General features: G+C 40.5%; 1 protein-coding gene across 1 annotated transcript in view; it reads right to left on the bottom strand.

The window, feature by feature from the left end:
- The window catches only part of si:ch211-220f16.2 (golgin subfamily B member 1), a 93,911-nt gene that overhangs the window by 11,719 nt on the left and 63,985 nt on the right, over positions 1 to 18,207 (bottom strand). Inside the window, exons 24-26 of the mRNA XM_056278663.1 lie at positions 13,549 to 13,661; positions 7,361 to 7,442; positions 4,163 to 4,309 (exon numbers count right to left, since the gene is read on the bottom strand). Coding sequence (XP_056134638.1) covers positions 4,163 to 4,309; positions 7,361 to 7,442; positions 13,549 to 13,661 — 342 coding nt within the window. The remainder of the gene's footprint in view (positions 1 to 4,162; positions 4,310 to 7,360; positions 7,443 to 13,548; positions 13,662 to 18,207) is intronic.

The following is an 18,207-nucleotide window of genomic DNA, read 5'->3' as shown; positions in this document are numbered from 1 at the left end:
GATGGTATAGGGGTGTGTTAGTGCCCATGGCATGGGTAACTTGCACATCTGTGAAGGCACCATTAATGCTGAAAGGTACATACAGGTTTTGGAGCAACATATGCTGCCATCCAAGCGACGTCTTTTTCAGGAATGTCCCTGCTTATTTCAGCAAGACAATCCAAGCCACAATCTGCACGTGTTACAACAGCGTGGCTTCGTAGTAAAAGAGTGTGGGTACTAGACCGGCTTGCCTGCAGTCCAGACCTGTCTCCCATTGAAAATGTGTGGCGCATTATGAAGCGCAAAATACGACAATGGAGACCCCGGACTGTTGAGCAACTGAAGTTGTACATCAAGCAAGAATGGGAAAGAATTCCACCTACAAAACTTCAGCAATTAGTGTCCTCAGTTCCCAAACACTTATTGAGTTTTGTTAAAAGGAAAGGTGATGTAACACAGTGGTGAACATGCCCCTGTCCCAGCCTTTTTGGAATGTGTTGCAGGCATCAGATTCAAAATGAGTGAATATTTGCAAAAAAACAAAGTTTATCAGTTTGAACATTAAATATCTTGTCTTTGTAGTCTATTCAATTGAATATAGGTCGAAAAGGATTTGCAAATCATTGTATTCTGTTTTTATTTATGTTTACACAACGTCCCAACTTCATTGGAATTGGGGTTTGTATATTAGTTTTGAATGGCATAATTATATTCATTCTCAAGCTAAGCATTATTTCCCCTGAGCTTCAGATACGGACATCATTTACTTTCACTGCAGGTGTGATGGTGAGATAGTTTGGCTCCACACTATTCCTAAAACAAACCAGGTGGAGCTATCGCTGACTGCAAAGTGACTGACAAGCACTGTAAAATCTAATATAATCTTTATGAGGGTAGAATACAATTATTAAATGTGACAACTTAAAAAAATGTTTACTAAAATTTTCTGGCACAGGATACAAATCCTCTACACCAGACTCAACAAATTAAAACAAGAAACCATACAAAAAGAACAATATAGTTATTAAAATCACAATAATTTCACAAATAACCACAAATCATATAAATAAAATAGTCTCACAAATACATTAGTCTCAAAAATAAGCACAGTCACACAATACTCACAACTCAGCTTTATAATTGTTTAAAAAGTCCTTTGTTGACCAAAAATTATCTAACGTATTTTATGGAAGTTCGTTCCATGCTCTTACAGCACAAATTGTGAAGAAGTTTTTTTTCTCTTTTCAGAGTGACACTTTAGTGGGAATAGTTTTAAAAAGTTCCCTCTTAACTCATACCTATTATTACAAGAATAGATAACAGGCTCAGCTGTGAAATCATATATTTTGTGAACAAACTTATAGACTTCAATTATGTCTCCTCTATGCCTCCTGTATACTAGAGTTGGTAGTTGTACATTTCTTAATCTCTCTTCAAATGACATCTCTTTCAGACCTGGGATTAGTTTTGTACCTCTTGTCTGAACCTTCTCAATTTTTTCTGTATATTTTACTTTATAAGGACACCAGACTGAGCTTGCAAATTCAAGATGAGATCGCAACAAGGATTTACAGTGCATCCGGAAAGTATTCACACCTCTTCACTTTTCCTACATTTTGTTATGTTACAACCTTATTCCAAAATGGATTAAATTCCTTTTTTTTCTCATCAATCTACACACAATACCCCATAATGGCAAAGTGAAACAAGTTTTGTAGACATTTTTGCAAATTTATTAAAAATAAAAAACTGAAATATTTAATGTACATAAGTATTCACACCCTTTGCTATGACACTCAAAATTGAGCTCAGGTTCATCCTGTTTCCACTGATCATCCTTGAGATGTTTCTACATCTTGATTGGAGTCCACCTGTAGTAAATTCAATTGATTGGACATGATTTGGAAAGGCACACACCTGTCTATATAAGGTCCCACTGTTGACAGTGCATGTCAGAGCAGAAACCAAGCCATGAAGTCAAAGGAATTGTCTGTGGACCTCCGAGACAGGATTGTATCAAGGCACAGATCTGGGGAAGGGTACAAAAACATTTCTACAGCTTTGAAGGTCCCAAAGAGCACAGTGGTCTCCATCATTTGTAAATGGAAGAAGTTTGGATCCACCAGGACTCTTCCTAGAGCTGGCCGCCCAGCCAAACTGAGCAATTGGGGGAGAAGGGCCTTGGTCGGCGGTGACCAAGAACCCGATGGTCACTCTGACAGAGCTGCAGCGTTCCTCTGTGGAGTGGGAGAACCTTCCAGAAGGACAACCATCTGTGCAGCACTCCACCAATCAGGCCTTTATGGTAGAGTGGCCAGACGGAAGCCTCTGCTCAGTAAAAGGCACATGACGGCCCACTTGGAGTTTGCCAGAAAGCACCTAAAGGACTCTCAGACCATGAGAAACAAGATTCTCTGGTCTGATGAAACCAAGATTGAACTCTTTGGCCTGAATGCCAAATGTCACGTCTAGAGGAAACCAGGCACCTCTCATCACCTTGCTAATACCATCCCTACAGTGAAGCATGGTGGTGGCAGCATCATGCTGTGGGGATGTTTTTCAGCGGCAGGAACTGGGAGACTAGTCAGGATCGAGGGAAAGATGAATGGAGCAAAGAACAGAGAGATCCTTGATGAAAACCTGCTCCAGAGCGCTCAGGACCTCAGACTGGGGCGAAGGTTTACCTTTCAACAGGACAACGACCCTAAGCACACAGCCAAGACAACGAGCTTTGGGACATGTCTGTGAATGTCCTTGAGTGGCCCAGTCAGAGCCCAAACTTGAACCCCATTGAACATCTCTGGAAAGACCTGAAAATAGCTGTGCAGCGACGCTCCCCATCTAACCTTACAGAGCTCGAGAGGATCTGCAGAGAAGAATGGGTGAAATACCCCAAATATAGGTGTGCCAAGCTTGTAGCTTCATACCCAAGAAGACTTGAGGCTGTAATCGCTGCCAAGGGTGCCTCAACCAAGTACTGAGTAAAGGGTGTGAATACTTATGTACATGCAATATTTCAGTTTTTTATTTTTAATAAATTTGCAAAAAATTCTACAAAACCTTTTTCGCTTTGTCATTATAGGGTATTGTATGTAGATTGATGAGAAAAAAAAGGAATTTAATCCATTTTGGAATAAGGCTGTGACATAACAAAATATAGGGAAAGTGACGGGGTGTGAATACTTTCCGGATGCACTGTATATAATGGTAAAACTATTTCCATACACAAATTTAGAAAAGTTCTTCTAATTATCGCCAGCATAGGGTTTGCTTTTTTAATTTTTTCAGAAATGTGCGTGTGAAATTCAGTTGAACTATCGACCATGACACCTATGTCCTTTTCCTCTTCCACTTGCTGACCCATCAAGTCTCCAACTTTGTAGTTAACCCAGTTGGCATGTGTTTTCCCAATGTGTAAATGTTTGCATTTGTCTGGATTTAATTTCAGTAGCCACCAATCACACCAGTTACTCATGCTATGGAGGTCTGCTTGAACATGGGCTGTATCAGTGTTCTTATTATCATAAATATTTTTGTATCGTCCGCAATAAGGTATGAATCAGATTGTATCCCACTTAGTAAATCATGTATATAGACAACAAAGAGTACAGGGCCCAACACAGAACCTTGTGGAACTCCAGAGGTCACCAGTTTCCATTCTGAATTGGCCTCATTTACCACCATCTGCTGTTTCCTATTAGACTTCCTATGGTCAACAGTATATGTCTTGATTAGTTTTTCCATTGTCTTACATACTACAGATGTCAGACTAACTGGCCTGTAATTTCCTGCTAGTGACTTGTTTCCTTTTTTGAAAACTGCACTGATATGTGTCTCTTTCCAATCACAAGGTAGAGTTGATTCTTCGAATGATTTACTATTAAAATGGCAGAATCAGGGCTGTAAATTAGCTTTGGGGTGTTAAGTATTTGAACTCTGCTTGATGCACTGGAATCATTCATATATCAACCAGCTATGTAATATTATGCGGTCTAAAATTCATTCAGACAAAAATCTTCGCAAATATTCTGACAATAAGAATGTTGGGAATTTGGGTCAGTAACATTGACTGGTGATGACTGTATGAGTATCTTTTGTACACATACCTGACAGCCTAATCGTGAGGATATGTTTAGGCAAGTGTCTGTGTGTACTTGTGTTGACGTGGGGTATTTTATACCTCGGTGTTGAGCTGCTGGTTGTGCTGGTCTCTCTGCTGAATCTCGTAGAGACACTGCTGGAGGTCTCTGTGCATCTGGATCCTCTCTGTTTGGAGCTGGTTCACAATCTGCTCCCATCCACCCTGACCAACTAGAGCCACAGCCTCCTGTCAAACACAATTAAATGCACACACAATTAAATGAAAAAAAACAAAAACAAAAAAAAAACAAAGCAAAAACAAAACAAAACAAAAACAAAAAAACCCCAGCAATCACCACCTTGCCTTTCTCTCATTGTTGTGTTTTGAACAGCTAACTAAAAAAAAAATCCATCTTTTTTTGGGGGGGGGGGTTCTGTTTAGAAGGCATGTATTATTAAATTTCTGTACTTACTTTAATTAATCCAACTAGATATTTAACTTAACATTGTTGCATACTATATATTTCCTGTGAGAGACCAACCAAATCAAACCCCTTTTACATTCAAACTTGCACAAGAGTAAAACAGATTCTAAGTAGGTTAAAAAAAGGGGGGGATTTATCAGAACTTCCCTTCTCAGAAAAGGACGGAGTATACTCTGACAGTTTACTACAATTTGTTTCACTTTAGCAGGTACTTACCATATAATGAAGACAATCCACAGACACACAACTCAACCAGGGAATAAGGGAACTTAATGGTATGACTTGTAATTATAACGCGCCCAAATGATTGTAGCTTGCAAAACAGGAATCCACAGTTAATATTTGGGTTTCTTTACAAATCACCGATGATGCTGACAACTATTCATCAAAATCCAAAAGAAAACACTGTTCTACTGGTACAAGTGTCTAGCGGAGGCAGACACAAGGCTTTTGTTTAGTTATACAGTGCATCTGGAAAGTATTCACACCCCTTCACTTTCCCCACATTTTGTTTTGTTACAGCCTTATTCCAAAATGGATTAAATTCATTTTTTTTCTCATCAATCTACATACAATACCCCATGATGACAAAGTGAAAAAGGCTTTGTAGAAATTTTTGCAAATTTATTAAAAATAACAAAATGAAATATTGCATGTACATAAGTATTCACACCCTTTACTCAGTACTTGGTTGAGGCACCCTTGGCAGCGATTACAGCCTCAAGTCTTCTTGGGTATGAAGCTACAAGCTTGGCACACCTATATTTGGGGTATTTCTCCCATTCTTCTCTGCAGATCCTCTCGAGTTTTGTAAGGTTAGATGGGGAGCATCGCTGCACAGCTATTTTCAGGTCTTTCCAGAGATGTTCAATGGGGTTCAACTCTGGGCTCTGGCTGGGCCACTCAAGGACATTCACAGGCTTGTCCCGAAGCCACTCCTTCGTTGTCTTGGCTGTGTGCTTAGGGTCGTTGTCATGTTGAAAGGTAAACCTTCGGGTCCGCGGTGGTGTAGCGGTCTAAGCATCGGCTTTGTGTCGATGCAGTTGCCCACTGGGGATCAGGGTTTGCGCCCCGATCTGGTCAGATCCGACTATGGCCGGACTTGATGAAGCAGCAATAATTGGCAACCCTGTCATCGGGAGGGAGGTGGAGTCGGCTTGTGTTCGTCACATGAACGTGTCTCTGTGTGTGTCAGAAAAACAGTGGTTCGGCCTGGATTTGCCTTGTCACGAAAGTGGCGAGGCGTCTCCTTTGAGACTGCCGGCCGGAGAGATGCAGTTGGCGAACGCATGCAGTACGAGGGTGGGTGTTTGAACTAAAATAGGGACCGATTGGCCACTAAATTGGGAGAAAAAAGGGAAAAATCAGAAATAAATTTAATTAAAAAAAAGAAAGGCAAACCTTCGCCCCAGTCTGAGGTCGGGAGGGCTCTGGAGCAGGTTTTCATCAAGGATCTCTCTGCACTTTGCTCCATTCATCTTTCCCTCGATCCTAACTAGTCTCCCAGTTCCTGCCGCTGAAGAACATCCCCACAGCATGATGCTGCCACCACCATGCTTCACTGTAGGGATGGTGTTCGCAAGGTGATGAGAGGTGCCTGGTTTCCTCCAGATGTGACGTTTGGCATTCAGGCCAAAGAGTTCAATCTTGGTTTCATCAGACCAGAAAATCTTGTTTCTCATGGTCTGAGAGTCCTTTAGGTGCTTTCTGGCAAACTCCAAGCGGGCTGTCATGTGCCTTTTACTGAGCAGAGGCTTCTGTCTGGCCACTCTACCATAAAGGCCTGATTGGTGGAGTGCTGCAGAGATGGTTGTCCTTCTGGAAGGTTCTCCCATCTCCACAGAGGAACGCTGGAGCTCTGTCAGAGTGACCATCGGGTTCTTGGTCACCTCCCCGACCAAGGCCCTTCTCCCTCGATTGCTCAGTTTGGCTGGGCGGCCAGCTCTAGGAAGAGTCCTGGTGGATCCAAACTTCTTCCATTTATGAATGATGGAGACCACTGTGCTCTTTGGGACCTTCAAAGCTGTAGACATTTTTTTGTACCCTTCCCCAGATCTGTGCCTCGATACAATCCTGTCTCAGAGGTCCACAGACAATTCCTTTGACTTCATGGCTTGGTTTCTGCTCTGACATGCACTGTCAACAGTGGGACCTTATATAGACAGGTGTGTGCCTTTCCAAATCATGTCCAATCAATTGAATTTACTACAGGTGGACTCCAATCAAGATGTAGAAACATCTCAAGGATGATCAGTGGAAACAGGATGAACCTGAGCTCAATTTTGAGTGTCATAGCAAATGGTGTGAATACTTATGTACATGCAATTTTCAGTTTTTTATTTTTAATAAATTTGCAAAAATTTCTACAAAACTTGTTTCACTTTGTCATTATGGGGTATTGTGCTTAGATTGATTAGAAAAAAAAGGAATTTAATCCATTTTGGAATAAGGCTATAACATAACAAAATGTGGGGAAAGTGAAGGGTTGTGAATACTTTCCGGATGCACTGTATATTTACAGTACACGTGCCTTCCCATGTGGCAGGGAATTTATTTTTGTACTTAGTTGTTTTTATCTTTTATCGTTCTCTTTTGCTTTGTTTCAAGTGAGTGTTCAGCACTTTGAAATTATGTGCTACATAAACAGAGATTATTACAATTGTGATCATTATCATTACTGCCATTATCACACAACTCACGGCATATAATGTTAATTTTTAAAAGCACAGTTAAAACACTTGCAAATCACAAGCCAGACATTTTAAGCTTTAAGATCTTACATCAAAGCAAAGTTTTCAGAGATGTAATCTTACTTTAACTGGTTGTCCATCTTTCCTTTCTGCCACCTGCTCTTTCATCTTTAGGGCTTCACTGAGCAGTCTATTTCTGTCAGACCTATAAAAGAGAAATAATGGCAATGTTAATACTAATGTTTCAATTAGCTACAACAGTAATCCATTCCTGCATTATGGACACTATACAACAGACCCACCTGACATTCACATATAGCTTTTGATAGCTATTACATTTAGTCAAACCACATAAAAGTCCAAGTGTAAGGAGATCAGAGGATTTACATCCAATTGCTCAAGCCACTGCCAGAAGTGGTTTAGTCAAATCACTATGTGGTTTGACTAAATCTGATAGCCACCAGGTTTACTCAAGACACATTATTACGCTAAGTATAAGCAGGTTGTTAGTAGATGTGATTTGCCAACCTAACATTTGTGATTCGCACCAAGTTATGGGCAGGTCATTTGCAATTTCCCTGGTTTTAATGAGAAATCTTTACCTAGAGAAAAGGATGAAACAGCCATAAACACATACTTAGGCCCCTACCTTAACCAGGGCTTGTTATTCACCGTTTGAATGCTCACAAAAACAAGCCAGGGGTCGATTTTAAGGAATATTTCTTGTTGTATATGGGGAAACCATGAGCTCATTTTCAGGTTGTCCCTAAGCAGATGAGTCTATCATCTCTATCAGCCCTCATCACAGTGAGGGCTATTTTCTTTGATTTATTATAGGGCAGGGCAATATGGCCTATAAATAATATTGCGATATTTCTAGGCTATATCATGATACATGATAAATATCTCAACATTCTGAAATCTCCTCTAAAAGCAATTCATAAATGCTCAATTTCAGCCTTTGATGCATACAATCATACCAGTATGATGATTCTAGTAGTCCGTGCAACATATGTCAGCATTAAAACAATTGTTTATATTCATTAGTGGTTTCTACTGGAACAATTTTAAATGTGCATGCAAAAAGGCGCAAATCATAACCAAGTTAAATTCAATAAGACAGCATTTATTCAAACCAGGCGATGGCAAACAGGCTTTTAACAGCTGTTAAATGAAAATAAATAATGGTACCATGTAGGTCCATATACTGTAGCCCAGTTCTATAGAGCTCCAGCTCCACAAAGATCCTTATCAAGCACAAAACCATCCAGACACATGGAGCTATTTGTTGTCATTATTTGTTGTCCTCTGTGAGTCCATATATCAGTTGCGAGTACGTCTGACTAAAATCCCGACAAAACGTCCCTATCAGGTCATTCCTTGATTGAGTGAGTCATCACAATTTGTGACGCACAGCCCACGGCAACAGTTGTGCTTGCGTTGTGGGAAAAATAGAGCTCAAAGCAACAAATCCAGCGCCGTTTCTTTTCGGAACCAATTCGTCTGCCTCCATCTTCTATTACCGTTACTGAACTCAACATGTATAAACTTGTTTTAGCGCTTCACTTCTTTCGCTCTCCAGGCTCATTCCCCATTCCCTCCCGATACAAAAACAAATGCCTCACCTATATATGTCACACACACTCGCCCATGAGAGTGGTCTGGATGGGCAGGCGAGTGTGTGTGATCTATGCATATGAGTTTTTTTTCTTTTCTTTTTGTGTCTGTGATAGGGAGAGAGCCATAGGAGAGAGCAAGAGAAGTGAAATGCCAAAGTGAGTCTCATGCCGGCCGCTTAAAAAAATTACGAGACAATTTGTACTCAATGTCGGCGATATAGTAATTTACTACATCCTACATAGAACAAGGCAAGGCAAATTTATTTGTATAGCACATTTCAGCAACAATTCAAAGTGCTTTGCATAAACATAAAAGGCATTAAGACAAACTATAAAAGCAACGTAATTAAATAAAAAGACATTTAACTACAAATAAAAAGATAGGAAAAAAATAAGCTACAACAAATAAAACGGGAGAGTAAAATGTTACAGTGTAGTGTAAGATGATAATCACAAGCTTTAAATTTGATTTAATAAAATGCAGTGGCAAATAGGAAAGTCTTCAGCCTTGATTTAAAAGAACCGAGAGTTGCAACAGATCAGGGGTCTCACTTATAAAACAGTGCGTAGGATCTTTACTAAAAGTGTACGTGCGCACAAAGGCCAAAAAAAAAAAAAAAAAAAAACAGGACTTAAATGTGTGAGAGGCGTCATTATACAATCTGGCTTCAATTCACCACCTCACCATCTGCATTTACATACAGGTGCGCACATTCTGTCAAGTTCGCTTTTATAGATCACAAATGTATGCCTCTTTCAGGCTTTTGTGCGTACGCAATGGTTATAAATAAGACCCCTGGTGTTTTCTGGGAGTTTGTTTCAGATATGTGATGCATAAAAACTGAAAGCTGCCTCTCTATCTTTAGTTTTGACTTTGTGGACAGAAAGCAGACCTGTCCCAGATGATCTGAGAGGTCTGTATGGTTCATAGCATAGCAGAGCATCAGAAATGTATTTGGGCCCTATCAACAAGCAACAATACACCGAGTATATTCAATATATCACCCACCCTTAATTTACTATAATAAACAGTGTTTTTGAATTGTGTTGCTCAGGTGTTTTGTAATAGAATCAAGCAACAAAGTAAAGGCTAATACAAGATGTACAGTGCATCCGGAAAGTATTCACACCCCTTCACTTTCCCCACATTTTGTTATGTTACAGCCTTATTCCAAAATGGATTAAATTCCTTTTTTTTCTCATCAATCTACACCAATAACCCCATAATGACAAAGCGAAAAAGGTTTTGTAGAAATTTTTGCAAATTTCTTAAAAATAAAAAACTGAAATATTGCATGTACATAAGTATTCACACTCTTTGCTATGAAACTCAAAATTGAGCTCAGGTTCATCCTGTTTCCACTGATCATCCTTGAGATGTTTCTACATCTTGATTGGAGTCCACCCGTAGTAAATTCAATTGATTGGACATGATTTTTAAAGGCACACACTTGTCTATATAAGGTCCCACTGTTGACAGTGCATGTCAGAGCAGAAACCCAAGCCATGAAGTCAAAGGAATTGTCTGTGGACCTCTGAGACAGGATTGTATCGAGGCACAGATCTGGGGAAGGGTACAAAAAAATGTCTACAGTTTTGAAGGTCCTGAAGAGCACAGTGGTCTCCATCATTCGTAAATGGAAGAAGTTTGGATCCACCAGGACTCTTCCTAGAGCTGGCCGCCCAGCCAAACTGAGCAATCGAGGGAGAAGGGTCTTGGTCAGGGAGGTGACCAAGAACCCGATGGTCACTCTGACAGAGCTCCAGCGTTCCTCTGTGGAGATGGGAGAACCTTCCAGAAGGACAACCATCTGTGCAGCACTCCACCAATCAGGCCTTTATGGTAGAGTGGCCAGACGGAAGCCTCTGCTCAGTAAAAAGCACATGACAGCCCGCTTGGAGTTTGCCAGAAAGCACCTAAAGGACTCTCAGACCATGAGAAACAAGACTCTCTGGTCTGATGAAACCAAGATTGAACTCTTTGGCCTGAATGCCAAACGTCACGTCTGGAGGAAACCAGGCACCTCTCATCACCTTGCTAATACCATCCCTACAGTGAAACATGGTGGTGGCAGCATCATGCTGTGGGGATGTTTTTCAGCGGCAGGAACTAGGAGACTAGTCAGGATCGAGGGAAAGATGAATGGCGAAAAGTACAGAGAGATCCTTGATGAAAACCTGCTCCAGAGCACTCAGGACCTCAGACTGGGGCGAAGGTTTACCTTTCAACACGACAACGACCCTAAGCACACAGCCAAGACAACGAAGGAGTGGCTTCGGGACATGTCTGTGAATGTCCTTGAGTGGCCCAGCCAGAGCCCAGATTTGAACCCCATTGAACATCTCTGGAAAGACCTGAAAATAGCTGTGCAGCGACGCTCCCCATCTAACCTTACAGAGCTCGAGAGGATCTGCAGAGAAGAATGGGAGAAATACCCCAAATATAGGTGTGCCAAGCTTATAGCTTCATACCCAAGAAGACTTGAGGCTGTAATCGCTGCCAAGAGTGCCTCAACCAAGTACTGAGTAAAGGGTGTGAATACTTATGTACATGCAATATTTCAGTTTTTTATTTTTAATAAATTTGCAAAAATTTCTACAAAACCTTTTTCACTTTGTCATTATGGGGTATTGTGTGTAGATTGATGAGAAAAAAAGGAATTTAATCCATTTTGGAATAAGGCTGTAACATAACAAAATATAGGGAAAGTGAAGGGGTGTGAATACTTTCCGGATGCACTGTATATGAAAAGCACACTTTCAAAAGTAGAACTCAAACTTTTTGTTGGTAAAGCAGCATGTTTGAGTTTGCAATTTGTTTATTTAAGTGGTAATGTAAGATTGGGACGTGAAATGAAATGCAAGCCAACAAAAACCCAGAAGTTGAAATGGCTACGATCGATAATCATCACAAACTTGCCACTAAAAGCTGAGCAAACATGGAGTAGCAGCAACTGTTTTTTGAGACACTGGGCAAATATGTTCTGTCTTGCAAATGAGAAAGTAATAAAAACATTTTTGAATAACTCCCAGATCTGATGTTGAATATAATTTGCTAATACTACTATGTGTCAACAGCTTGTCTTTAGTCATCCTAAGGACACGCAATGTTCCATCTTGGTTACCCCATGGAAATTCCAGCTGTCAGACAACTGAACGACCTCAAAAGTTAATGCCTGCAAGCTCTCTTGTTCTATGTATAGAGGAAATCATGCCTTTTTTTGCCATTAACCTGTTTTCCTGTTTTATCTATTACATTGCACTTTTTTCTATGAAATGTTTTATATAAACAAAAATTAACTGATTAAGATCCTAACTGTGTATTGGATGCAGGCTACACCACAAGCATACATGGCCCACCCTTTCACCAGTTGGTTATATTTCAAGACTGATGAGTGAACTTGTTTTTTTTTTTTCAAATCTTAATTAAATCTTGGCAAATCTGAATTGTCAAACCCACTCGATACATAACAATTATATACACTCAGTGACCAAAAAATAGAAACCCCTGTTAAGTATCGCATTGCACCACCTTTGTCTCTGTAACATTGGTACATGTCTCAACAAGGGTCCTGTAGCGTTGATGTTAAAGCTGATCATGCAGACATTTGTGCTTGGCACAAAAGTGGATGTTTCCTTCCATGGATGCTGTGTTCAAGTTCATCCCATAGATTTTCAAAGGGATAACTATCAGAGGGGTGTTGGTGGCCAAGTCACTAACAATATTTCACCTGAATGTTCCTCAAACAACTGCCAGATGATCCTTGCACTATAACAGGGAGCATTACCTTCTTGAAAGTACCCATCCCCTTCGGGGCAGATGATGGCCATAAATGGATGAACCTAATCTGCTACAATGTTCAGGTATGCTCTGGAATCAAGGCGTCGATCTACAGGTATTATTGGACCCTATAAAGTTGTAACAATGCATGATGGTCCATTGGCTCATGTTATTTATGTCCCACCCTGAGTCTACCATTGTGGTTGTGCAACTGCAACTAGGATTCATCAAATTTGAAAACCTTTATCTATTAATTTACAGTCCAGCGCAGATCTTTTTTTTAACCCCCTGCACATGCCTTTGGGACTTTACCACAGACAGGAGAGGTACCCTGCTTGCTTGTCTGCTGTTATACCCCACACAGGTGAGAGTGTGATGCATCGTGTTCCAAAATTGGTTGTTATACCACACAATTCTATTGTGATATTAACTGTCATACTGTAAATTGGCAATTACTTGTTCAAGTTCATATACCAAAGGCTGCCTCCCACATAGAAAACTTTTTGATGATGTGTTTTGTGTTCTGGTCTATTCAGTGTACACCTTGAGACTGCTGCCTTTGAGAAACCCAACAACTCTGGTCTTTGTGATGTTCAACACCAATCTCTTGGCACCCACGATCATGCCTTTTTTAAGTAATTCCGATCATGCTTTATGTCCATTGTCTGTAATCTGTTTACATGCAAGGCAAGTGTGGAAACGGAATTGATGTAATTTCATTTCAAATGATTTCATTTGATAAAAACAGGATTTTAAGCATAACTTCAGACATCACCATCCAAACAAAACATTTCAATGCATTTCAAAAGCCAACAAACATAATACTTTGCTTAGAAAAGAAAATCTGATCAAACACCAACAAACATAAAATATCTCCATGTCATTCCCACTAGCTGGTAATCGTGTTTTACCTGAGATCAGCTAGTTCTTCCTGGTAGCTGCTGATCTTTTTCTCGGTTTGCAGCCTGTAGGCTTCTGCATCTTGTAATGCTTTCTGAAGTTCATTCGAATTCTGCCCAATTTCCTGAAAAACAGAAAAGCAATGGTAGAAAAAGGCATCAACTGCTGTGGCACTGTCACTTATTCATAAGATATCAAACAGGGCATTTCACTGACATGAGTATTCTTGCATGCCAATGACAAAAAAAAAAATCAAAAAAAAAATAAAGAAATCAAAAAAAAAACAAGCAAAACAATTTGGCTCAAATCAAATGTTTCAAACAAAAACGTGCAAGTCAAAGCAGCAGCCAGAGGAGAAAGAGCTTTCTGGCTAGACCCTGCATGCTGTCAGCAAATGATCCACAGCCAAAGGAGGAGTAAACACAACCAAACATTAAGCCTCAGCTGGTGACTTACCAGCCCATCTCTCTCCCTCTGGGAGGCATCAATATGGCTGCCAGCTGACTCTTCCTTATGCGTAGAGGTAAACAACCCTTGACCTGACTCTTGCCTGGATTCGACCACTTTTTTGGCTGCTGACAGCTCATCCATCAGCCTGTCCCGGTCATTCTGCAGGCTCGCCATGGATCTGGAGAAGGCCAACACCTGCTTGCTGTAGGTTTCATTCTCTACAGTGATGTGATTCAGCTGCCTTTCCTTTTCTGACAAAGTCTTAGATAGTTCATCCACCAATTTGCTCAAACTGGACTCTGTATCCTTACTCTCCAAGGCTTCCAATTTATAAATAAGAAAATCCTTCTCTTTAGCTAACATGGTCACCTCTGAGGTGGCTTCCTGGAGTTGGTGCTTGACCTTCATCAAGGCTGCTTGAGTCTCTTGAAGTTCCGTGTCATATCTGTTCTGCAGGATCTTGAAGTCTTCAATGAGCTGGTCACGGTCATTCTGCAAAGTGGCCATGGCTTTTCCTAGGGATTCATTCTGAGCCTTCATGTCTTTGCTTTGGCCCTTTGCTTCAGATAACAGTTGCTCTGTTTGCAAGAGATCTCTTGCCAGCTCAGTCACTCTTCGATCTGCTGTCTCACACTCATTCCTCATCAGTTCCACCTTCCTCTCAAAGGTGTCCAACTTGCTATTGTATTTATCCTCAGCATCTGTCAGCTGTCTATCTGTTTCACTTTCCAGAAGCTTCAGTTTGTCCTTCAGTTCATCAGTTGAGATTTTCTGAGCAGAGAGCTTTTGCTGGAGAGTGTTACATTCTGTGGCTTTGGCCACCACAGCCTCCTGCAAGTCAACAATCACTCTGCCTTCATTTGTCTCTGCTCGCTCCTTTTGCAGTGCCGCCAAGTCAGCCTTCAGTTTTATCACCTGAGTTTTAAGTTTAGATGTCTCTGCTTTTAAGGTATTGCTCACCTCCTCCTGTTTCTGGAGTTCCAAGAGGGACTCCCTTTGTTGTTTTTCTGAAAAATTCTTTTGGTTTTCAAGGTTTTTGATCGTATCTTGCTGCTTTTTAAGCAGTACTTTAAGCTGGTTGTCCTTCAGTGACAAGACTTGATTCAAGTCCTCTCTGTACCGAACCAGTTGGGCCCTAAGCATGGCATTTTCTGAGTTGAGATCATCCATCTGATGCAGCAGTTTCCTTATTTCATGTTTAAAACCTTTAGTTGCACCAAGTTCTCCTTCTGCTGAGCCCTCTCTGCCTTTCAACCCTAGCTGACTCTTTGTTTCAAGCATTCTGAATTCTGACATTAATCGCTCCCTCTCAGTCTGTAAAGAGACCATAGAGTTCTTGAATGACTCCATCTTACCTGCCATTTGCTCCTTTTCCTGAAACGATTTTTCCACCTTAACTTGTAGACTTTTGACCTTTGTCTCTAGCCTCCTCAATTCTTTGTCAGCTTTTTCCCTTTCAGAATACAAAGACGTCAGCCTGTCCTCATAGCCTGCTACTTGGGCACGATGATTAGCTTGCAGTTGTTCCAGATAGCCTGACATCTGCCCATCTCTAGAGGACAGCAAAGAGGATATCTCAGCGTTCTTGTTCTGTAATAGCATTTTCAATTGCAGAGAAATGGCTTCCTGCTTCTCAAAGTCAGCTTGAAATGTGTCTTTGTCCGATTGCACCAGCAGTAACTGTGCCTCTACATTAGAGTTAATCTTTTCAAGCTGCTGCATATGAAGCTGCATTTGGGAATTAACATCTTCCCTGTCAGCAAGCTTCCTGTTCAGTGTGCTTTTACCTTGCTCCATTCTTTCAATTTGAGCCCTCAGTTCCTTTATCTGCACATCCATAATCTCCACTGTTTCACCGAGTTCAGTGTTGCTGACACCCATTACAAACAACTGTCTATGCTGGGCAGCAGCAGCAACTGAATATTCATTGAGTGTCCTTTCCAGTCTTGATTTTGTTACCCGTAGGTCATTCAACTCCTTCTCTTTCACCCGCATATCTTCAAGGAACCTTTTGATTACAAAACCCTGCTCTAGAAGCTGTCTGTCCTTCTCATTCAATGTCTTTTGGAATAAATCATTCCATTGTTTTGTAGCATCTGTCCCATGAGGAGTGGAGGAAAGAGCAGACAGCTTTGCAGTGTTGGTTTCAGCTTCTCTCTTTAGGGAGGTAATCTGTAGATCTTTGGATTCTATTTGTTGTCTTAGTTCAATAACTAATCGACTTTCCTCTTCTTTTAAATGCTGTAGTTCATCCATCTGTTTCTGCAGAACAATCTGGTTCTCTAAATACACATTCTGTTTATAATCTGCATTGTCTGGCAGAACAGTTCCCTCAGTAACACAATGTTCAGACTTTTTACTTGTCTCTGATATTTCCATAGCCAGTTGATCTTTTTCCGATTGAATACTCACAATGTGATCATTTGCCTCTTGAAGGAGATTCTTGTATTTAATCAGCTCATCTTTGAGTTCTTTGTCTGTTGCTTCTAAAGTCAATACCTTCTCTGAAACGTTCTTCAGTTCTTTTTCCAGGTGTTCACAGGTAGATTGTGATGTCTTGCAGGACTTTTCCAAATCTAGGACCAGTTCCTGGTATTTGATACAGTTTTGCTGCAGCTGATTTATTTCGTAGTGTTTCTCTTTAAGCAGTTCTTGCAGTTCCTTCTTTGCATTCTTGGACCCCTCATTGCCTCTCTTAACCATTCTGAGTTTCTCCTCAAATTCTTTAACTAATCTCAATTGCTGTTCCTCTTTTTCTTTAAAAACCTGTGTTGCCTTCTCCTTATTGGCTGTCAGCTGTGTGGAGAGCTGTGCATTTTGGGCTTGCAAAACATTGACAGACTCGGTCAATTCATCAATTCTTTCTGAGTTTTTAAGTAACACTGTTTCCAAATACTCATTTTCATTTTTCACTTTATCTGAAATTTCTTGAACATTTTCAAGTTCCTCTTGCAGAAGAGATTTGTCATCCTCCGAGATCTTTATCTTCTCATTTGAGCTAATTGTCTCTTGGGTATGCTTGTTTATAACACCTTGGAGCTCTTTAAGGACATTCTCTTTCTCTTCCAACTGCATTTCGTGATCATTCTGCTGTTGGTCAATTCTTGCTGACAGATTTTGTTTTTCCTTTTGCAACAAGTCATTGATTTGCTGTTGGGCACCAAGTTCTGTTTTCTGGGTCTCCATTTGAACAGTCAGTGAATTATTTAAATTGAGTGCTTCATTGAGTTTAACTTGCAGGTTATTTTCACATGCTTTTGATTCAAACTGGAACTTCTCTAACAAACAGCTAGTCTCTTTTAGATTTTCTGCCATTTTTTCATTGTCGGCCTGACTCTCTATAAGCTTCACTCTGATTTCTTCCGATGACTCTTTAAGGTAGCTAATCTGGAGTTCCATTTGTTGATTTTTAACATTCAGTTCGTCAACGACAATTTTCTGTTTTTCATCGAACTCAGTCAATTCATTTCTAATTTTCAGATTCTCTTCTTCCAGCTCTTCAATCCTCTGCTGCTTTGCTTTTGCAAACTTCCTCATCTTCTCTTTGATTCTGACATGTTCTTCCTCAATCTCGCTAGCATGCTTTTCCAGGTCCTCCTTTTCAGTTACATGTTTGTACATTTTACAGAGGGCTTCCTGCCTTTCTCTTTTTGCCCCCTCCAAAAGCTTCCGCAATTTGCTCATTTCACCACTAAGGTTTTCATATGCCTGTAACAGGGACTCATACTCTTGCTTTAGCTCTGAGTGTTTTGACTTCCACTCTGACAACTCCTCTGTTTGAGAGTCCTTAAGCGATTCAAGCTGGCATGAAAATGCTTGCTTTTGTTGAGTAATATTTTCAATGGTTAGTTTGAGGCTTTCACATGCTGCAGACAGATTATGGTTATCGTTAAGGATGCGATTGACCTCTGTAACAAGCTTGTCCTTCTCCTTGCTAAGGGATGACAGAGATCTTTCCAGATCCACATTTTGTCGTTTTAAATCGGACTCTGACAATTCCAAGGTCAAAGTCTCAGCCTCTTTATCCTTAAGTTTCATTGATAATGTTTCCAATTCTTCTTTGAGTGTAGTGTTTTCCTTCATGAGTTCTTTCCTAGATATTAAGGCTGCTTGAAGCTTCCTGGTTAATAGAGCTGTTTTGCTTTGGTTGTCCTGTTCATTCGTTTTAGTGCAATCTTCTTGAGTCTTCTGCTGAAGCTCATTAACTTTGGTTCTCATCT

Source organism: Lampris incognitus, chromosome 4, assembly GCF_029633865.1.
Source record: "Lampris incognitus isolate fLamInc1 chromosome 4, fLamInc1.hap2, whole genome shotgun sequence".
NCBI lineage: Eukaryota > Metazoa > Chordata > Actinopteri > Lampriformes > Lampridae > Lampris > Lampris incognitus.
This window is presented reverse-complemented; position numbering and strand designations above follow the sequence as displayed.